This window comes from Struthio camelus, chromosome 21 (genome assembly GCF_040807025.1).
Source record: "Struthio camelus isolate bStrCam1 chromosome 21, bStrCam1.hap1, whole genome shotgun sequence".
NCBI lineage: Eukaryota > Metazoa > Chordata > Aves > Struthioniformes > Struthionidae > Struthio > Struthio camelus.
This window is the reverse complement of record NC_090962.1, coordinates 2,202,883-2,225,751: the sequence shown is the minus strand read 5'-3', so window position 1 is coordinate 2,225,751 and position 22,869 is coordinate 2,202,883. Positions and strand designations below refer to the sequence as shown.

The 22,869-nt window shown below is 38.5% G+C and overlaps 2 protein-coding genes across 34 annotated transcripts in view; one reads left to right on the top strand and one right to left on the bottom strand.

Annotated features, from left to right (window-relative positions):
* The window catches only part of TNFRSF14 (TNF receptor superfamily member 14), a 33,241-nt gene extending 17,726 nt beyond the window's left edge, over positions 1–15,515 (top strand). For 30 of the 31 annotated variants that reach the window (XM_068915541.1, XM_068915553.1, XM_068915556.1 and 27 more), the window contains one exon: positions 1,271–3,709. Coding sequence is in view for 1 of the 31 variants with exons in the window: in XM_068915540.1 (XP_068771641.1) it covers positions 14,414–14,497 (84 nt within the window). In the remaining 30 variants the exon portion in view is untranslated. Of the gene's footprint in view, positions 1–1,270; positions 3,710–14,413; positions 14,501–15,377 lie in introns of those variants that run through there. The other variant, XM_068915540.1, reaches the window with a different exon arrangement.
* MMEL1 (membrane metalloendopeptidase like 1) overlaps positions 1–22,869 on the bottom strand; it is a 37,777-nt gene that overhangs the window by 6,695 nt on the left and 8,213 nt on the right. The window contains exons 3-23 of one of the 3 annotated variants that reach the window (XM_009671609.2): positions 21,970–22,029; positions 20,970–21,131; positions 20,497–20,577; positions 19,914–20,009; positions 19,192–19,310; positions 18,425–18,490; positions 16,006–16,140; positions 15,843–15,935; positions 15,298–15,387; positions 14,572–14,708; positions 13,932–14,025; positions 13,552–13,680; positions 12,728–12,826; positions 12,029–12,112; positions 11,653–11,756; positions 8,565–8,623; positions 6,621–6,740; positions 5,350–5,483; positions 3,793–3,858; positions 1,404–1,499; positions 372–448 (exon numbers count right to left, since the gene is read on the bottom strand). In XM_009671609.2, the coding sequence (XP_009669904.1) occupies positions 372–448; positions 1,404–1,499; positions 3,793–3,858; positions 5,350–5,483; positions 6,621–6,740; positions 8,565–8,623; positions 11,653–11,756; positions 12,029–12,112; positions 12,728–12,826; positions 13,552–13,680; positions 13,932–14,025; positions 14,572–14,708; positions 15,298–15,387; positions 15,843–15,935; positions 16,006–16,140; positions 18,425–18,490; positions 19,192–19,310; positions 19,914–20,009; positions 20,497–20,577; positions 20,970–21,131; positions 21,970–22,029 (2,101 nt within the window). Of the gene's footprint in view, positions 1–2; positions 449–1,403; positions 1,500–3,792; positions 3,859–5,349; positions 5,484–6,620; positions 6,741–8,564; positions 8,624–11,652; positions 11,757–12,028; positions 12,113–12,727; positions 12,827–13,551; positions 13,681–13,931; positions 14,026–14,571; positions 14,709–15,297; positions 15,388–15,842; positions 15,936–16,005; positions 16,141–18,424; positions 18,491–19,191; positions 19,311–19,913; positions 20,010–20,496; positions 20,578–20,969; positions 21,132–21,969; positions 22,030–22,869 lie in introns of those variants that run through there. The other 2 variants (XM_009671610.2, XM_068915527.1) reach the window with 2 other exon arrangements.

Genomic DNA, 22,869 nt, shown 5'->3' with positions numbered 1-22,869 from the left:
GCCATATCCATGAAGTGAATTAGAATCAGATACTTCAATTACGGTCTCAGTGTGTGAGACATTCTACCTCTATGCAAGAAGAACATAGCTAATATGACTAATGAAATTCTAGAACAAACAGACAGCCTATTAGGTGGATTCTGGTGCATTCTCTGTAACTTGACAAATTAACTAGGCAAATCAAAGGAAAGTACCCTTCTTCAGCAGTTTCCTAGGAGGTATCGGAGAAATTCTGAAAGTTAGTCTAGTTTTTCTTGCTTGTTAGAATATAGCTGCTGGCAGATGAGCCACTCTCTCCTTTTGCAGTATATTGGAGTGATGGGTTGACCCAAAACACATCATCAGTTAGTAAACCACTTAGTAAAACCCACCTGTATTTCAGAGGGCTGTGAACATCTGTCTTTATTGACTGGCTAGCATATTCTGGTCGGTAGGAACCACACCAAACCTAGACAAGGAGGATTAATAATTTGCAGGTCAGTATTAAAAGGAATTGAATTTGGGGCCGTCTCCCTGTTTTTCAAAGTTTTTTCCTAAAAGCCATCCCAATTTGTTGCAAGATAGCTGGAGTTATGTTTTATAGTGGAGGCAGACCAAAATACAATTAGTTACTAATTAGTTTATTTTTTTTCAAGTTCTTAGATCAGGATTTGATGCTTTAGGACAGATATATTAGCTCTTGGTTAATGTCACCCAAGTGTTTCCTGAAAGAGATGAGCTCAAATCAGACAGTCTACAAACTGCAACGCTAAGTCCCCTACTGACAAATACTTGTTACTCTTAAGAATGTAAACACACAGGTGTTTCTTGTCTAGGCCAGAGGGTGAAATTCAACTCAGCAAACGCCTTGTTTCTGCATTGGAATAGAATGGCCTAGAGGAAAATAAACGGAAACAGTGGCAACATCTGTTACTTGAATACTAATTCAGATTCCTGGGTTGCTGAATTTATATTTCTCAAGCATTAAATCTACTCAAGCACATAACCATAACACATATGGCAATAGCAATTGCAGAGAATGGATGAAACCCTGCCTGTGTTGAAAGCAAAAGCAGTTTTTTCATCAGTTAGGGGAACCAATGCTTTACATGAAACGGCAAGCCCTTGAAAGTTGATGTCCCCCATATGTTGTTGTCTGACAGTCCTTTTGGTTGCTAGGTGCCCTATTTTCCTGTATCCTTACTCCAGTAGGTTTCAGTAATGCCCTCAGACAAATTAATGAAAACTCTTTCCTCCAATCATTAAACTGTCTTTCACATCTGTCTTGCAGACCTTTTGATGAGTACTGCCGATGGTGAATCTCTTACCAAATGGAGCTCAAGACTATGATTTTCTCCATAACCTTTAGGATAATCTAATTTATACTTTCATGTAGCATGTGGTGGGTATCCATATGTTCTCACCTGGGCAAAGTTGAGGAAGAAAAGCTGTTTGTGGGACAGATCCAGTCCAGGCAACTTTGGCTCCATCCCTTCCCGTTCAAGCCATTTCAAATAGGCCTAGATATGATCAGAGAGTCAATTCAGAAGAGCAGCAGGTCTGCTGGTTCAGACACGATGGGTTTTTGAATGTTATTTTTGGGGTGATACATTTCAGTGACAAGGTATGTGAGTCCAACATGTTTTTCCTTCAGTATTTTTATAACTTTTATCTGCATAATATAACTGGTATGGCTAATTTTTTGAAGAACTTGTCATTGTAAGTATTTTGTTACTTTTCCATAAAAAAAGATGAAACACACAGGTATAATTTGCACTCATCTTTTGAAGTACAGCACTCTCTGAACTAAAAGCTGTTCAGAAAATAGTTAAAAAAAGAAAACCCCATAATCTAAATGGAAGTGGAGTTTTAGATTAGTAGTTGTTATTTGCCAGTGGATCCCCATTGCAAGTATCTACTTGTGTTCTTTAATGAGTCACCTGGAGATCTACTCTGAATTTCTGCAGAAAGGTGGCACACACTGTTTTTCCAAAACATAAGACACTAGCACTCTGATGGACCACTGGTGTGCTATTGTGTCTCAACAAGCAAGCATGACAGCTGTTTACAATTACTATCTTCTTGAAATATTAGATCAATACAATAACTGAGATTGAATGCTTGTGATTGCAGTGAAGTAAAATCATCAGCCTGGATATGACTTTTTCCATTAAAATTTGTATCTGGTATTAGAGTGTTAAGTCTTCTCCCCACTTTTATGGTGATGATTTCTATCTCTTCAGGTAACTGCTCAAAAAATAGCTGGTAATAACCTTGCTCAAAGTTAAAACCACTACCCATTATCATTAGACATTAATTGGCCAATTTTCTTTTTTAGGAATATCGACATCGTGGAGACAAGTTAATGTGTCCTCATGCTGGTTAATTTCAAATGTTTTATTACCTTATCCTCTTAGTTGCTGAGATAGTCCCAAAGCACACAAAACTTAGGAAAGGTAGAGGTAGGGGTAAAAATACATTCAACACCATAGTGCCTCAGAGGATTTTGTACTCAGGCCTTTTATGTCAGGCCACACTACTTTTCCACATTTTAGAGCCAAGTAAGTATTCACTTGAAAAAAGTAATTAATTTTAATGGTATCCATCAGAGTCAGAAACATCATTTTAGATTTCTGAAAATTAAGGATGTTCTTCTATAAACACCCTTAACTGTTCCCACATTCAAAACACCAGGTATAAAAAGTTTTACCATGACAACTATTAGAATTATTCAGAGAAAAGAACATTCCATGCTACCACCTTAGCTTCACATAGGAAAAACCTTCCTGCTGATAAATACTCTGTTCTTATTCAGAGTAAGGGTTTGTAAGCCTGGAGGATTAAAGATATTGGACCTTCCTGAGGCTGGAAGGTGACTTTTCCTGATACAGCAGGAGAAATAAGATGACATACAATAGCATTTTTAAAAGATAACACCAAGATGGACAACACAGTTTTTCAACTTGCAGCACGAAGGTAGTGCACTGAAATACAAATTACATTTCTCCTGTTTTGAAAATAACTGACTAGTTGTAAAAACCTTTTACCTTGGAAAGAGACAGCACTTCTGAGATTATCAGTCCTTGCATTTTTATTCTACTTACAGGCTGCACGGAAATAAAGAGTAGCAAGCTAGGGGAAACTTCTTTGTGTTAGTTTCCTATAGCTTATAGGACACATAAAGAAAGCAACAAAAGGAGCCAGGCTTTCAAAGCCAAATGTTTTCATAGATATGATCTGTATCCCCTTTCAGGAGGAGATGGTATATCCATCAATTCTTTCCATGTCCTACCTTACTTGTCACTTTTGAGATCAAAGATGAAAAGCATGAGAGAAATAAACTTGGAAAAAAACAGCTGCTGTGCTTCATAACATCATCAAACTGTGTTGCCAATAAACTGGTGTTCTGTTGCCATGTGAAAAGCTGTTTGAAGTTGTAGCTCCCACTTTCAGAATTAAAGGAAAATTAGAAAATGGAGGGTCTTTTACCCTTTCTCCTACGTAACACTGTGACTGTTTATGAACATAGCCTTTGTTTATCTGAGAGATACATATGCAGCATCAAGCATTTGGTGGGGCACCAAACTATAGCTAGGAGAATTAGGTCATTTCTCCTGAGTGCAAGAATGCAACAATACTGCCATATGATTGCATCCATGGGGACATAAGATTCCAGACATAAAACTGAGGCTTTAAGTTTTTGAATATGGTAATAAAATGTTAATTGTGATATTTTCTGTGGTCTATGACGAATCAGTGACCCCACTGCTGGATCCCAGGGAAAAATTAACTCATAATGTATTTGAAAGTTACCTTGTAAGCCTGCCGGACTCCTCCATTATCTGCAATATTTTCTCCTAATGTGCTTATTCCACTGACCTGTAACAGAATAATCATTCATTTAGCCTATAGTCAGTAACTTCAGTCACCCTAAGGACCACAAGTTCAAGCACAGTCATAAATCACAGATAAAACAGTCATGTCTGGAACAGAAGGCAACAGTGACTTTGTGCAGGACAAAGAAAAGAAAGAATGAAAGTAAATAATAATTAATAGCTTTAAAGTTAAGAATGAAAGTAAATAATAATAGCTTTAAAGTTGTAGACTAGAACAGAAATTTAGCTAAGAATATAGCAGGAACAGACTGTGGGCTGCTAGGAAGAACATATGCTAGCAGGACTGAGGATAGTATTTCCTACTACAAAACACAATAGGAAATACTAAGTTTTCTCCTCCACTCTCCCCAACCTAACAGGGTCTTTCAGCAAAAGCACACATGGACCGAATTCACCATCAACCCAATTGCACACATATATTACTGTTTTTCTAGGCTCTATTAGCTTTCCTGATTTAAGACAAACAACCTTTGTCTCACATTTCCAGAATGCTTACCATTTTAGTATTTGGAGTTTTATGCTTACTGTCTAAAGAGAGTCTCCATTTTCATTCACTTTTTTTGTAATAAAATCCAGTGGTGTGGAGGTGGTTGCTTTTAAAGGCAGCAGCCTGACCAGGCTGGAAAGGATGCTGATGGAGCAGGGCAGGGAGATGCCCTGAATCAACTTTTAGTTTGTTGTCTTTTTCTGAGTCTGAAGAAGTGATATGGAGAACATTTCAAGGCAAAATCTTGCTTTTAAAAACATAGTTTGGTGTTCTACTATTTTAGTTCACCTTTTCAGCACAGCATTCTGGGAAAAGTAGACCTATAAATATGTCTCCTCAAAGCCAGCTGAGGTAATTGAGGCTGAGGGTATGGATAGGGAATACTAGCCTGATTCAACATGGGATTTTAGCATTAGGATTAGACCTCAACTTAAATTTATAGTTTCTATCTGTAAAAACCTTTGACTTCTCTCTTCAGAAAATTTATTTTAGCCTTGTTTTCATATTGTGTCAAAGAAATTGTTTTGAATCAGCATTTTTCTAAAATATAGTTTGTTTGTTTGTTTTTTTCAAAAAAAAGGAAGCTTTTACTGTCTGTTTCACTCAGTGGCTAGCACTCAGATGATTCTTTCTGGCTTTATCTCAATAACTTTTTCAGAAACTATTACTTTAAATCCTAGAGAAATAAGAATCTGTCCCATACTACCAAAATAGAACACATCATCTTCCTCCTATTTTTTTAGACAAAGCTATTTAATTGCTTTGTTGAAGATAGCTTTTATAAAGGAAGTAAATGTAAGATTAGAAGTTTTTACTTCAAATGATAGTGGGAACTACTGAGTTATCTTCTCATCTCTAGGCACTAGTTTAAACCCTGTATTACAGAATTTGAACCAAGTGCTTGAAGCTTTGTTGTTGTCAAACCAGCAGCAGCTTCTGCTCCCTCTGAATGTTCTAAATAGTACCGTTCCTGGGGACTACACTTACATTTTGTCCTCCAGCCAGCTCCCATGTGTAGTTCCCATACTGATAAACCATGCAACGAGACTGCTCCTTGAAGTGCATAGCTGAGAAGTTGCTCCACCAGTCATACATATTTCCATCTTTATCAAAATTCCGACCTGTGTGTAAAGCCAAGAAAAATGGAAAGCTTTGAATGACAGCATGGCCTCCAAGTTAATCTGAGCAACCACTCTTCTACAGTGGCACCTGTTTCCTTTTAATGTTAGCGCTACACTTCCTCCCACTCTTTCCTCCTTTGATTTAGTTGATTTAATACACCCTTTTGTATTGTCTGCGCTCCAGAGATTTACCAGAAATATTTTTAGTAAGGTTGGTATTGCCACAGGACAAGGGAATGGACTAGATCACTTGTGGCCATTTCATCGCTACTCCCTATTTTTCTATCATTTCGTGTTCAGTCAACACACCTGACTTCAGTTATAGCACTAAAGCCTAGTTGTAGTTTCAGCTGGATTATGCAAACACCATATAATAAAATTCATTACCTCCTTTTAAGTGTCTAAGGTGCTTGTTCTGTGCGTCCATGTGAGAAAACTGAGGATCATAAGAGTTAATGACTTTGCCACAAAAGGAGAAAGCTGGAAGTACAGTTCTGGTGTTGCTGCTCTCAGCCATGTGGCTAGAGCATGCTTCTTATTTGCTATGGATCTAGATTCACTAGGCTGTATTGTGTGCTTATATATAAACTGTGCAAGCTTGATTAACGTAAAAATATTCAAGAACACCCATGTATAAGACATTACTGACTTAAGGTATCAAAAGTGAGTTTTTGCCCAAAACTATTTTAGATAGTGTTCTAGAGAAATGATAAAGTCAATTTATTTTGAAAGTTTGGGTTTAAAAAGTCTCCAGTGACTTTAAGACGCTACTAACAGCTCTTCTATCCCAAGAATGTAGTTCACACATTTCTTTTATGTTAGGAGCTAGCATATCTGCTTGCACTGACAGTATTTCTGAACTGATGATGCTGCAAAAGTAACAGGTTTTCTTAAGAACTCTCATTAACTCAATGTATTTTTAAAATCTGGTTACTTCTCGTGTGACCTGCTAAGTTCATGAAACATTCACACAAAAGAATGTTAATACAGTGTGACTGCATTGTTCCCCAACAGTGACTTATTGGGCATATGTACATATGTGCATGCATACTTCAGTCACAGCAGTGTGTACATTTAATTTCCTACAGAATAATGAGAGAAACTGTAAAAAGAATATTTTCTCAGATATCTTCTCACCGTTGTCATCAAAGCCATGAGTTATTTCATGCCCAATAACCATTCCTATCCCCCCGAAGTTTAGTGCTTGTAGTTGATGTTTGCTGAAGAAGGGAGGCTGTAGAATCCCTGCAGGAAAAACTGCAAAAAGAGAGAGAGAGTATGAGTGAGATAGATAGCTTTATTTTTGCATGGTGGCAGACAGGTTGGTTGTTTGGTTTAAGGGTCAAGAAGGAATCTAAAATATGAGGTGATTAAAGACACCATCACATCTCCTTATGGGAAATTGTTTCTCTCTTGGTAAACAGACAAGGACAAGTTATTAGTGGTTTAATTCAGCACATCTGGAACTACAGTATCTGCCTATTTGAGAACCAAGCATCATTTATATTTCAGCTTTAGCCTCATTTTATATATAATGTGTGCTGAAGTGAGTAAAGCGCAAAATGTTTACTACTTGTCCTCTGGAAATAGGTACAGTTTGTGGTTTAGAGCCATTTTATAGGGGAGCTAATGGATGTTTTATTGCTTTACTTTTGTTTATGTTAAATAAAGGTTAGCAGTCTTATGCAGGTTACCAGCAACACTCAGTGTGTAAAACATGCTCAGCAGTACTTCCTAGTGACTACCAATGTGGATGGCACTTGGATGCCACTCTTTAGGAGGGAGGAGAGGGAAAGAGATCTATCTTCCTTCAGTGTACTGAAAAAAGCCTCAAATAGAGTCAATAGGATTTAGTCTTCATCCTATGTATGTAAGATGAAATACAAATAAGCTTCTAGAGAAATTAAGATGCAAACACTTCATTCTAACAAGATATTCTCTAAAAAGTGACATACTGAAATTATATAGCAAATACTCCATTCAAAGACACAAGGCTTTTGACTATGCAACAGATTTTATCCATGCAGTTTTGGGGAATAATGTAAGACAGACTGCAGTAAGATGAAAGCAGAGTACTGAAAGTAGTTTGGAAAATTAGTTTCTTCAGACTGGAGACAAGAAGAAATAGGATTTAGCCCACATCTACACTAATGTGGGTAGCTGTGCTTGGATTTTGGCTTGTATATTCGGGTCCAAGTAGCTTCAGCCAGTTGCTTCCACTCTGCTTGTAGGGGAAAAGCTCTAGAGGGAACCAGTCTTCAAGGTTTGAGTTCTCTGCCTGGAAAACTGGCTCACAACTGATTACAGTCAGCATAAAAGCAGTGTGAATAAATAGGGAGTCTGACTTTAAATACAAGCATAGCTCCAAAATGACATGCGATAGTATCAGCAAGCCACAGGAGCACCCCATTAAGGCTGAAGGACTGGCTGTAGCTTTTACTGCAATTAGTAGCAAATAATCTGCAACAGCAACTACAGCCTTGAGCCGGACTTCTGGCCACCTGCACCAGCTCAGAGCTCAGTGAGCATGGGGAGTGCAAAGCCAGACAGGTTCATCATGTCTTACCATGTCTGAAGATCTTTTTGCCTGCTAAGAACAATAGAGGTCAGGCTAGCAGCTGTGCAAAATCTCACATATCTGACATCCTGTCTGACATCCTGCATGTTTCTTTAATCTGGTGTGCCTCTTACCAAAATAATTTCAGTACTGTCTGTACAAATGGCAAATGGGGAGCTGCCCATATGATTACCAGGAACGTGGAAACACGAGCATAAGCGGCCCAGAATACACTGCGAACACACACTAGTCTCTGAAGCTGGCACTCATATAGTTGCAGGTAGTGTCTCAGGTTTTCAAACATAGGGCTGTTTCAATTACAGTACATGAACTGTGCCTGCCAGGTTGAAAAAAGTTGAATATTCATCAACAAAGCAACTGCTCAAGAGAACAGCCTGTCTACCTCGCTCAGAATTTCCATAAGGGCAGAGGCAGGATTGCCTCTGGATAGCAGATTCAAGCCCTTGTGGTACAGCAAATGATTAATTAGTTCCATACAGCTGTTCAAATGGTTTTAAACCTACCTATCTGGTTCCGATTGGGGGAATAGAATGCATTGACCACTGCAGCTCCAATTATCCATCTGAAAGTAAATATTGAATGCAAGTTAGCCATGAATTTTTGGAAACATTCTCTTCATTGAATTATTCTTGTTCAAAATTGTAGGTGGCACAAACGGAAAGGATTGGGGTCGGGAAGAAGGATGCCACTGGACACAGCCATATAGAGATACTCATACCAGGAAATAACTGATCTCTCATTTATTGGCATCTTTCATGCAAGAGAAATCCAAGTTAAAGCAAGATATATTTTTGTGCTTCAGTGTTGAATAGCCACATTAGGGTGAAATGTGGTAGCTGTTTACCAGGTCACCTAAGCACTATAGGAGAAAGGAAATGAATAGTATTACATCCAAAAAGAAAATTGGCATTTAGAGGACTTTGTGAGGAGCAGAAGGCAATTACTCAAATTGGAAGTTAGAACCAAGCTTATCTGTTGAAAAAATATTAATTAAAACTGAATAACCATAATCATTGCAAATCTGCAGTCAGAAATACGCAAGTGTCTACATTTGGAATCCAGATATTTCATAGATAATGAGTATTAACTTTGATAAATAATTTTTGTTTGAAGTAAGCCACTTTGGGAAACTCTCTCTACTGGGTTTAGAGAACTATTCTTGGTGTCTCTCTTCCCCTCCTTCTCTTTTACCTGCCTCAAACACTCCCAGCCATCCTGCTTTACTGAACAGTTCAATAACAGTCTGAAATCATGAACTTGGGATACACATTCAGCAGCATTAACGTAAGACATTCCTCTTCCCACACCTCTTGTCCTTACAGTATCTTGTGGTGCCCTGGTTGCTGAATTACCCTGACAAAATTGCTTGTGCACTACTCTGGAACTGAATCAAATTCCCTGCTTAAAAAATACAGAACATGTTTATGTCTTTCAGGAGTTTTTAAAAGCTGTTTAAAGCCTGGACTGTCTAGCAGAATAAAGAGGATGGCTTAGCACAGCATGGGAACAGGAATAAGTGACAGGAATAGGTTGTTCTGATATTGCCACTAACCTCCTGTAACACAGGCATAGAGAGGGAGCAGGGATCAGCACCTAGGTTTGAGGGGAGACTTTGGAAATTTTCAAGACAGTTTTGCTCTGAAAGCCAGTCTGTTGTCAGAATACATTCTGTCTTGGTCCATAAGCTTGAAATGAAATGTTTGTAGCTGGCTGGGTAGCTTGCAATAATTAACCCTTCCTCTTCTCCCTATAAAAGAAGAGTCTATGACTGTGAATAATGGCTTCTTTTTCTTAATTGTAATAATTAGCTAATAACATCAGCAATTTTAGTTGTACGCTCTCCTTCAATGTAATTAATTAAACAATGATCTGGAGTGATAAGTGGTTTTATGTCTCCTTGGGGAAACCTTCTGAGCATCTGGGTAGACATCACTAGAAAGCTGCAGATCATTACATGAGAAAGTGCAAATTACTGGTATTTGACATGTCACCAAACCACCAGGCAAAGAAGGCCCAATTCAGAGCACAGAGAAATCCATTAAAAGACTCCCACAAACATGCTTTCAGCCACACTAGATTGATCTAGAACAGAGTTCATGGATCAATAAAACTAACGTTGTGCAAAAATTTTTGCCACAAAGAGCCTCAGGATTGGTTCAGTCAAGTAATGAGGAAGCAGAAAAAATGCTGTTATTTAGCTGACTGATCAGAAAACTCAAAATGTGAGCACACAGTAGACACTTAAAAACTTCCAGTGAATTACTGATGAATAACTCACCACGAGAGTTATAACCACTGTCACAGGAAGAGGGACAGAAAAGACAAACAGGCTTTGCAACAATTAACTTGACCAGTGCTTCCCTTCGGAGAGTTTTTGTTTGCTTGCTTATTAATAACTCTGTGTTATTTTACATTTTGTAAAGTGGTGTTGTTTGAAATTCTTTTGGGAATTTGCTTTCCTTTGTCTCAAGACATTCTCATAAGCATCACGCAGGCTGGAAGCACACTAGTGAGCAACACATATAGTTGGTGTTAACTCCCTTGCTTCTGCCTCCCATCCCAAGTGTCTTTGTCGCTAATGCATTCAGCAGTAGCTTTGCCAGATAGCTGTGTTGGAGGTGTCCAAGTCAGGTTACCAATTAGACTAATAAAAATTCAGATTGGCTAGCTCATAGCTCAGGAATCAGGTCAGATTGCAAGGCATTTGTGGTTGAACATGCAAGTCAGTGCTTCTGGATATATTCCTGCCATAGACTTGGCAGGAACTCATCTACATTTGAAGGTCTGGAGGGGTGGCCCTGGTGAAGCTGTGCAGTAACGCTTCTTACTGGCTAGCAATGCCTACTGCTCATTTTGAAGCTGTTTCTTTTAATTTATAAACATGCAACTTTTATTTGATTGTTTTAAAACAAGCGCTAGCCTCTGTCTAAAAGTGGAAAACTGCGAGGCAAGAGCCAGACAAATACAGGAGCAAGATCTAAGATTCACTCAGGATGCATTCAGGGAGACAAAAAATGGATCATGAAGCAGCCAAACCTGCACTTACGACAATGAGTTCCTGAAAAATACATTCACACCTTACTAACTGCAGACTGTGAAGTGATTGGCTTGAAATGCAGCTATTTAACTTCAAGTGCTGTATCACTGGATGCTGCAAACTGAAGATGGTCTTGAACTGGATCCAGGGCTCAATTTCCCCAAGATTGGGCCTATTTCCAATAGAATTTTGGCGAGAGTATTTTAAGCTTTTTTTTTTTTCCTGGTTATTAATTTTAGAGTCTCCATAATAACGGTTAATTCACCTCCTCCTTGCTGAGTTGCTGGAAAGATCTGTCACTGCTTTTGTGTTAAGTAGCTTCAATGCAATATATGAATGTGAAGCAGCTCGATGAAGGATTAGAGAGATTGAGAGAACTGGATGAACCCTTACCACTAAAGGCATGTGAAGAACTGTTTAATTTTAGGAAAAAACTTATCATTAAAAGATCACAAACATAAACTTTCTCACTTATCCACAGCATATTACTTAAACTTATTCACTGTTATTTCAGAATTTAGGATGTGTATGTACTGTGCAGTCCGGACACTCACATATCTTGGTCAACTCTCTCTCGAAGTTTCTTCAGGCTCTTTTGGGCTCCAGCTCTCAGGTTTTCCAGGATGTTTTCAAAGTAGTTGTGCTCACTGAAGTTTAACTAGAGAAATAGATAGCCCAGTAGATTAATAAGCTGTGTTGAATGAGGAATTCCTTGTGCCACTGAATGTATCTTCTAAAACTATTTTGATTGCAATGTATCAATAGTTAACACTTTGCAGGCATTTATTTATAAAATATTCAACACAATCAAGTTCGTATGCTGTCCATCCATTTGGAAATGGCAGTTGCATAGGTATAATTAGTTTAAGTAGCACGGCAGTATGTTTAGGCTATTATATGCACTTATCGAGGTGCATATAGCATACTTACATTAGCATATTCCTGATCTAATTTTTCATTATGATCTTCCAAAATATAATCTGGATAGCCAATTTGTTCTTTAATTGCCATTGCCTACAAGAAAAGAGAGTTTAATGTTTCCTCTTAACTGTAATTTTTTAAAGTTTCAATGCATATGGCGGTTCAAATTCCCACCTGTTTGTGAGAATTTGGATACAAATATCGGATATACTCAGACCTTGATAAAATGCACCTTATTACCTAGTGAGACTTTTTTTAAAAAAACCCAGGCAACATACAGTCTTCCTCTCATCTCCAAATAAGTTCAGCCACTATGGCAGACTTGCTAAAGCACCATATGACAGGACTTGGGCTTAACCCTTATTTAATCCCTTTTCTCTTGCTATTGCAACAGTGCCGATGGTCCTAAAGTCAGTGAAAAGTTTGCTTTGGGAGACTGGATTGGATTCAGTTGTCATTTTAGTTGATATGTAGGGTATCATCTTTTCTCCTCATTTCTAACTTGGTTCAAAGGACTCATTAAAGGAATTAAAAATGTTTGTGAGCTAATGAAGGATTAAAAAGAAAAAGCCAATTTAACAAAGGATAACAAAGGATAATGTCCATAGAACATTAATGTTTTTTTCTCTCCTAGGGAATAGGGATTCTACAAAATTCCAAAGATTTCATATTCACAACAGAATACTGAAGTTGCTTGTTATCTCTGACCTTCTCACGAGCTTTTTCTTTAGATGTCTCATCCATCCACTGCAACTCATCTAGGGTCTCAATGAACACTTCACGGATTTTGTCTATTAAATCTCGGACCTAAAGAAGAGGCAGTAAGAAATTAATCACTGACATGCTATTTTCTCGGTGAAAGGCTTCCTACTGAAAGCTGATCTCTTCAAATTGTTTGTTCTAAAATGCATTCTTATGCCTTGTAACTCCTGGCTGATGGACACTCCTTTATTTGCGAGATACTAACTGGAGGCGCTAATATGGAGCCAAGGAAGATTCTGACTGAAATAGAGAAAATTAGTTTTTTGGGAGTATATATTACTTTCTTTTTTCAGGGAATTTGACCAAAATTATATCATCATATGGTTGCCCATATATTTTTGTTCTTGATGGAATACATTGTGTCTTGCAAAAAGCAGAGAAAGTTGATTTTTCTGTCATCATTTGGCTCTGTTGGTACATATGCAGGGAGAAGTGGTGAATAACTGCTACAAATATTTCTTAGGAAGTTTTACACAGATGTTCACATGAAACAGGTAGTGGTAGTAATGAAGAACCCCATGATGAGGCAGCTGAATGGACTGTTCACACCACAGCCTGAGCCCATGGCTCTTGCCCTTCAGGATGGCTTTGATTAAAGATGCCTTTGGAAAATACACTCCACATCTTTAGGGTATATAAAGGAAACAGAAATGCATCCTGGGAGATCTGGATAGGTCCTGGGCAACTTGATCTAGGTGACCCTACTTGAGCAGTGTGGTTGGACTAGATGAAAAAGGTACAGTAGCATAAAGGGTATATATACTACATACCATCCTCTTACTCTCACCAGCAAATGTCTCCCTGACATACAATGCTCCCACTGCATTCTCCATGTTGTTGTTGACATAACTCACACACTCCCTCCAGCGGGCTTCTTCCAGTGTTGTCCCATAAAGTGCCTGGAATATACAACATCATAGCATTAATTCTGCCTGCACAACTTTTTTCCAGATCCTCTGCCAAGTCACTGCCTAAAGAGGAGGCTAACCTAAGACAAAGGTTTCCATTCTTGTGATTGCTCTTTTCTCAAATTTATGTTTTGGGATTACATGACATAACCATGTCACTGTATTGACAAGGACTGGATTTGGTGACAGAGAGTCTCCCCCAGTACTACAGTCTATGGTCTCTTTAGGAAGAGAAGAGATACCTTCCTGTAGCTGGCCCGAGCATCCTTGAAACGCCGACTCAAGCTACTGACTCGATCAATTATCAGTCGCCAAATGAGGTAGTTCTGGATGGTGCTGTGTGGAAAAGCAAAGTTGAGTTTAATCCCCTTTAAAAAGCAACTCCAGTGCAGTCAGTCAGAGAGGAATCTTAATTTTGAACAGAGATGATAAAGCAAGCAATTGCTGCCAGTCATCAGTTTCATAGCATCTACAGGTGTCTTGCTGTTATTTAGCACAGGCTGATTAACTGTAAAGGCATCCAGACTGAGGACTGTGCTTCCTGGTCTGTTCAGGGACTACATTTCTTATTTTTTCCTATTTTTCCCTTCTAGAGTGTAACAAGAGCTAAACCCCATGTCCTATTTTTTATTCCAATGATGTAACCTTTTCTAAGCATTCACCAACTAGATGAGATGCTTAGTACATGAGATCTCAGAAGATACTAATGGAATTTTTCTTCTAGTGCCCTTTGGAGAAAGTGAAGCATTACTCCTGTTTTACAGTAAAGTGGTATGATTTCTTCTCAGAGAAGCTCTGGCAGAACTAGAAGGTGGGTCCAGTAATTTACATTTTTGCAATACTTCTGTGACTCTTGTGCTAGATCTTCCCCACTTTCTTTACCTTGCTGAGTACTTTGAGATAATTGCTTTCAGCTCCTGCAAGTAGGGCATTCCATATACAACAACCTCCTCTTCTGGGTAGACCTGAACACTTACTGAAGACATGACACCTTGGATGAAGAAGGTCCAGTTAAACTCCTAGGCAGAGAAAGAGACAGACACACGGACGTCAGGTGTTTCAGTGCCTTATAACTGTCTTGCCTTTCTACATTCTCTGGGACTGTACTTTCTACTGTTGGCCGTAAAGCCTATATAGGAGTAGGGCAAGCCTACTGCATATACACATCCTTGCTTATTGTTCTAGCAGCACTGAGGTCCAGCTGCTCTTAGAGTATCGTGCTGGAAGAATTTACTGCATTCACATTTATGTTGACTGACTATTTGGAGGCTTGGCCATGTTATTTCCAGAATTTGGTTTGGAACCACTATGAATCAAAGACCTGGTTCACTTGTTTCTTTTATGCATAGGACTTTAAAGCATTTCCTTTTCCTTGGGATTCATCGATTTCATTTCCTGCTTGGTGTAGAGACAGAAAATACAACAAATGCTGTAGATATAGTGTTGTTCAGCAAAAAAAGGCTTTTTAAAGGACTGTTAAGATTAAGAATTGAAATTATTTTATAGCCATTTTTGTTGCATCACTGTGATGAATTCACAAAGCCATTACCAATTTGACATGATAATAAGAGGAGGTTGAAAGTAGTGGACTGCTCATTAAACACTTACATTCAATGCAAACTTTTCCTGCAACTGTTTCAGAGTCATTTTGTTGTATAACAAGGTCACATCATGCCTTTCTTCTGCAGGGATAGTTGCCTGAAGACATTCACAAGGTTATTACTAGAATCAACTGACACAAGTGTCAATGGATGGAATCACATGAATGCACATATACACACTTAAATATTGAGAATAAACCAGTTTCTTTTGGAAAATAAAGTTCACTTAATGGTGTCCAGTGCTGCTTTCTACATTTAAGTACAGCAATTCATGCCCCACTGATTAACTCAATAAGAAGTTTCAGTAGCATGTTGAGCCAAGAGATTCCCTCCATCCTCTTCAGAACAGAAGACAATGCTTTCAGGAGTCTACAGCACCCTGAAATTACTGAGGATGCAAGGAAGTTGGCCATGGGGTTACCATAGTGTATGCTTAGCAGAAGGTGGGTTATCCTGCTTTAGCAAGCTCCCAAGAATAAGCATGGCTGGAACTAGAACAGACATAGTAACAGTGTATACAGTAGACATAATTACAGACACAATTATACATACAGAAGCTCTGATTTCTGGGCTGCCCAAGCCATAGCAAGTCTCCTTCCTCCTGCTCTCTTCTAGGCTATGAGTTTTGTGTTGTGTTGAAAAGCTCTGCACAAAAGAGCAAGAGAGACTCTTTTTTCCCCGAGCATCCTCACAAGTTCTTGATTTCTATACTCACATTTGCAATCTCGGTTTCAAGCTGCATAACTTTTGACATTTCTTCTTGGACGAAAGAATCATCTTTAGACATATTCTTGTCTTCTCGGATCATTTTGGCAATGGCGATCATGAACTGCAGGTAAGCTTCTCTGACCTGCACATACAAGAAATAAAACCAGTGCATCTAGCATCACGAGGAAAAAGTATGCTGTCTGTCATTCCTCATTCAGCTATCAATTCATGTTATTTTAGCTTTTACAGTGTCCTGTGCAAAAGTTTGGCCCAGTGCAAATGATATGGCACAGCGTTTGTCCTTATCGCCACTGCAACCCCTCTCCACTCCATTTTCTTGTCTTTTTTCTACTATAGTGGATACTACTGCAATACCTAGGAACTCGATTGATCCTTGAATACATCACAATGCAGTTGCCAGTTTCTAAATATGTAGTGAAAGCAACACTTCCTGTTTTCCTACGTAATCCAACTCTCTGGAGTTCTGGTTTAAAATTACTACTTGAGTAGAAGGCTCTGTGTTTTGAAATACACTATGGGAATTGTGATCCCTCCTAGCTAAAACATCATGGTAAAAAAGGAAGTTTAAAGTTCTCAGACAGTAATACCATAAATCCTCCAAACCCTTTGTTTTCAGTGGCTGAAAGAAAAGCTCTCTGTCTCATGGTTCCTAGTGATGTCTTTGCTTATTTCTAATAGGAAGGTATAATTGTGATTTATGCCTCAGAATGGGCCTTGGGAAGATATCTGGCTGCTGAGGGAGTACAGTTTTTTGATATAGGAAGGCTTAATATTACCTATTATCCTTTCCTCCTCCATAGACCTTGGAAACCAGATAAACACAATAACTGTTGTGAAATGGAGTCTGGGCAGCTCCATGATGATGATTTATGTTTTTAGGCTGAATGCGGAGGCCTTAATCAGGCCAGACTCCCACAGGCTTCCGTAGGAGTTTTGCCAAAAGATGCTGGACTAAGCACAGGGGGAGTACAGGTCATCAGAGTTTGGTTCATTGTTTATGGGAAGTGAGCTGTTAAACAGCAAATAAAAAGGGGTTGTCTCTCCTCTTTATTCATTAGGATTAAAAGCAAACCCTTAGCCCCCCCCCCCCCTTTTTCTACTTTTAACTTTAAACTATATTAAATACTACTTGTTTTCTTTTGCTAATTTGGGATCCTCTATGTATTGTACTTTTTTACCTCCTACAAGTCCTTCTAAGTCTGACTTGTGTCCAGGGATGTATAAATATCCCTGTTTTCTAATATAACTGTTACTATAAAAGTGAAAATTGCAGAAGAGAATCGTACTTCCAGCAGCTACCAGCGCACTTCAGAGCAGCTCTCTGCTGTTCCCAATGCAACTATATGTGGAGGCTGTTAATCTGTCTCATAATGTACAACTCAAGACGTTGACAGTTTACAAAGGTAGCCAGAAAAAAGAGGTGTTAAAACACAGTCCTTTCAAAATTTCATAGCACTGTATTTTAGACTATATTATATCTGGAAATATATTCAAATATATTGAAGTCAGTGGAAAGACTCCCACTAGTCTCACTGACTTTTGGATCTATCTTTACAACCGCTAGACAAAACAGAGTGTGAAATGCTGATTGTTGTTTCCCTGTATTCCTTTCTATTCACGTTAGGAAAATTAGTTTAATGCTAGGTTGCAAATCCTCCCTATTAACATGATGTAACTGAGAAAATAAAAAGTACTACAGCAGTATTTTCAGTTTGGAAACTGATAAATTTTCTAGCTATGTTTGCAACAGTTTACTAACTATTAGCAACTTGAATGGGGCCTCTCATAGCTTCCATGTAATTTGGCAGAACAGAGAAAAAAGAAAAAAAAAAGAGAAAAAAAAGAGTAAAGAGTAGCAGATTCTCACCAGCTGATAATCTGTTCCATGTAAAAACTTGAAAATGTGAAAACTTTTGTATATTTTGCAGTTTAGCAAAATGCATTTTGAGGTACTGTATGCCCAGCTATGGGAGAATTGTCACACTGGATCATATCTATAATCTCTCTTTCCAGTATCTTGTATAATAGTAGCCAGAACCAGAGGCTTTAGATTTAGATGTAAGTGAATCCAAAATAATCTACAGCAAAGATGTGAGCCTATGCTTCAAAATTAGAAATTGTTTTAAGCTATGAAATATGCCAATTTTATTTTCCCACAATGCTCTTCTTGTCCATATGAATTAGCTAACTCTGGGTAGACTTGATATTCCTACACATTTTCATTTCTTCTGTAAATCATACAAAATTTTGGTATAAGTAGAAGAAATGTAGCAATGAATGTCACAGTCTAATTCTGATTGTTACATAACGTGAAAGTTTATATATTTGAGTTTTCCAAAACACAGGGATAATTAATAAAAGCTGTTTTAGTAGCATGCTGTAAACAAATTACAAGGAATACATACCCTTTGATAGTTGCCCCCATTAAAGTAGTAGTCTCTGGATGGCATTCCTAAACTAGGTTGGTCAATCTGAAGGAAATCATACACATTTCTATAGTTAGTGATGAACAGGAACTGGTGTTGTCAAGGGGTCCTTGAAAGGCATCACGAAATGCTGCACATGCCATCCTTTCAGTGTCAAAAGGACCAAGAATACACTCTTACCAAACAATCAAGGAGAATGTTAGCCTTCTAGAAACCGGGGTGAGATTGAAGCTATAACCTCTCTCTCTGAATTTCTAGATAAGGACAGGATGGCTACTTAGCATGAGTTATTAAGCAGATCTTTCAGTAACCACTGAGATTTCAGAATAAATCTGAGCAACTTAGAAAAGAAGCTGCTTCACTCCAGGACTAGACTTCATGCGTAAGAATACATGAATGAGCTCTTAAATATTATTTATGTACCTATTTTAAGAACATATGGTATCCTGCTATATATTACACTGCGCCAGCATTTTGCAAATCGTAAGACTTTACAATCCTTAAACACTGTAAATCAGCAAAGGTCCACAGATTTCATTAAAAGCAAAACAAATTATGGTACCAACAAAATGTCTCCCAATGTGAATTTGAGATAGATCTGCAGCTTGGGGTACACAGAACTGTTGTGTACATTTTGCCTGTATTGTGCATACCCACTGATTTATGGAAAGCTAATCTGTGTGCAGTGCAAATAACTATCCAGTATGATTTTGGGATACATAAATAATGCCCTGCAACCTTCTTACATAAATGATGTGTCTGTTGGAATCCCGGTCATCATTCCATACAAACATGTCAATCAGGACACGTTTGTTAAATCTGGAGTTCATTATGGAGAGTTTTTCTTCCATGCTCCAATTTGACTCTGGGAGATAAAAGAGAAAATATTCATTATGAATCAATATATATCAGGACTGATTAAGCTGTATAACCTGCAAGCCTATTGCCGAAATCTTTTAATACCAGACAGGACATCATGTGAAGATATTTGTACAGGACATTCCCAGAGTGGCTAGAAATGGCTAGACAGCATTCTCACAGGTGTTACCTATTTCAATGATATATTAATCATTTACTGATTACTTTATAAATGCCCATACATAGTATAAAGCACCTTGACCTTGCCTAGTTAGGCAATGATGCTGCAAACTCTAATTAATATGCAAGTATTAGAACATAGCTATATCGATTATATTCCTTTTCTTTTCCTTTTTCATATTGATCCTTCAGCTTTCCTAATAACATCTTAAAATGTCCAGTGCTCATGAATGAGATCTTCTAATACAGGTATTATATTTATAGTATCTTATTTACACAGGTCACTGCATGCTAAACGTGTCCAATACCCTGAACTTTTGTTTATCAAGAAAAAAATAAAACTCAAGATGTAATACAATGACATCAGCCTAGTTAGTGCAATAAATAATTCTAACTACACACTACTGAACTGTTTAGGGCACAGCATTACTTTTGGTGTTATTCCAGTCTGCAGAAGCCACTGGCCAATCTCCAACCATCGTTAAGACCTCTAGTAGAGGCAATGAATCTCGCTGCTCTATAAGACCTGAGAGAAGAAAAACAAGTACTGTAATTTTTTTTTTCATTGAAAAAGACGAAGAAAAATAAGTAACGTCCTTAACATATTAATTCTGCAACTGAATCTGTCCTGGCGGAGAATAAGAGTAATCTGCATACCATGAAATCATCTGTCTACTATACCAGTTTTCGGAAAAGCAGTGAAAATTCTTCTATTCACTTCTGTAGGGATTTAGATTGAAAGCCTTTGGAAAGAATGAAATGGGGCACATTTCTTCATCCAGAAAAGAAGGCTTTGCATTATTAACAGAGGTAGATAACCAACATTCATCCTTTTGGTGTCCCAGAATGTATATACTAAGCCTTTTAGATGCATCAATGCATCTTTATTCACCTGAATGAAGATCAGCTTTCCAGGTAAGGCCATGTGGGTTAGACAGCTATTGACTCGACTTTTGCTTGAGCTGTAGGTTTGATATTGAACAAGAATACCAATGGAACAAGAAGAGACTCACTCTCATTCATGCATGACTTGTAAAGTATTTTAGCTTTCTGAAATGCTTCTCTGTCCCCTTGATCTGAAGTCTCCAACACACCTGGGGAAGGAACCGTTGCAGTGAGATTTTGCCCTGGAGAGCTTTGATCTTTCCATAGAAATGACTGAGAACTCAGGGCTATGATAAACACTTGTTATCTGAGGCTTCAACTACTGTGAAACCAGAGTGCTCTTTAAAAGTGCTCTTAAAAAAAAGAAAGTGTCAAGAAGAAGGACACACGCATAGCTTGTCCTGCTCCCTCTGAAGTCAGCACCAAATCACCTATGGCTAATATTTCAGTGGGAATAGAATGTTTTCACAAAATTGATGTAGTAAGAGATGGAGAGATTAAAGGACTAGAGGATTTCTCTGTATAATGTGCAGTAGACAACATCTGAAACTAAACACAAATGTATAACCAAAGAGAAAAAACAGTGCAACCTCATTCCTACCTTTCAGGATGATCTCCAGCTCATCTCTCAGGATGTCAAAAATGCTGTATCTGGAGCTAGTTTCTGGGATAACATGCCGGTTGAGCCAACCCCCACAGGCATACTGGTAGAAATCCGTGCAAGGTTCAGCTGTTGGGTCCATATTCTGAATTATTCTAGCAGCTATATATCAAAATCAGAGAGTTAAGTTCCACAGACTGCCCAATAACCTCTGGGATTACCAAAAACTGCTAAGAAGGTGCTTGGCAAGAAGGCACCTTGCCTATACTGCTCATCCTGGATAACACTTATTCTCATTGTGAAGACTCCAAGAATCCTGTTCTCTATTTACAGATGCAGGGAAGTGTCTGACAATAGACATTTGCACTGCGATCACATTGCTTGCAGATGGAGCCTCTGAATGGCAGAGTGGTAATTTTCCCACAGAACAGTGCCTTATAAGCATGTTCACGGGGCTAGGCACCCTTCTCAGCCTGAGCTCCTAGTTCAGGTACCTAGCTGTGATGCCAGTTTCCAGGGGGCAATTGAGAATACCTGTGTTGCAGTCTTACCTCTTTCGATCACATGGGAGCGAATAAGTTAGATGCCAAAAATGAGAAGGTGAATAGCCCTATGTGTACAATGCATTCTCTTCAAGAGAAAATTAGGTCTAAGGCAATTTTTGTGCTGCTTTATGGATGACTTATGTTGGTTATCAACATCCTTATGGCTCAGGCTAAAGCCAGAGGACTGTTGACCACACTGGAAATTTTCATGTTCTACTTCTTTATGTACGATATTCCTGGCAACAAAGGAAGTAATACAATGGAGAACAAAAGAGGACAGCTATACTTGCTGCCTGAGAAAATAATAACAATGTGCATCTGCCCCAACGGAAAGTTTCATTCCTTACAAACTTCTTCAGTCTTAGTGCCTGATCTATTGTTTATTCAGGGTGGGTAGAACTAACAGCAGGTAAAACATCACCTCTGCAGTAATCATTCATAATAAGAATCATTACCTGCTGTAACACATCCAGGTGTGGTGCATATGTTGCCTGAACTGGTGCCATAGTGAGTGACTGTAGGGAAAGGAATAAGAAAGGAGATAAAATTAGTTGTTTAGGAAAAATCACCGCCAATGCCATTCACCAACAGCCATTCACCAACCTTAGTGACAGGTGTGTTTAATTTCAGAGCAAATGAATGTTACTGCCAGTAAAAAATCCAGTGACAACTGTGAAGATTTCACTTATTGTCAGATTTATGAGGAAAAGTTCTGTGAAAGCTGTACTACAACAGTCCTGACGGTGAGTTTCAACTCACCTGGAAGGCGGATGAGAACAAGTCGGTTTCCTGCTAACTGGCTCCGCAGTCTCTCCGACACATACTGAAAGTATAATGTCCACTTCTATACAATATACTGAGATGCTCTGAGCATCTGAGCTTTTTCTTGACCCTCAGAGCCACAGTGACTGAGCTTGTAGAAAAGCTCATAGCTGGATTACTGATTTCACACTGTTTTTGAGTCACAAAAATCAAACTGAAGCAAAGAAATGATTTTCACTTTTTAAAGTGTGAATAAAAGAGACCTGCGGCCTGGCCAAAATTTCAGGTATGCCCTGTAAGGATACTCCTTTGCTGTTCAGCAGGAAGGTTGTTCTCTTCAGTAGTGCTTAAGGCTAGTGAAACAGTGTGTACCAGAGCTCTCCCTTAGGAGACTGTGGACCCATGTTCAAGTTTTTGCTGTGCCTCTTGTGAGATGAACTGAAAAGCCAATTTCCAGTGATCCCAATACAACTCAGCACTCCAGAAAGCATATCTAAGTGTAGAACAAAGTGCTAAGAGCTACGATTGTACTCGTATCTGCTATTTCAGCTGTGACATAAGCAAACCTCTCTGATAAAATATGAATTTTGTTC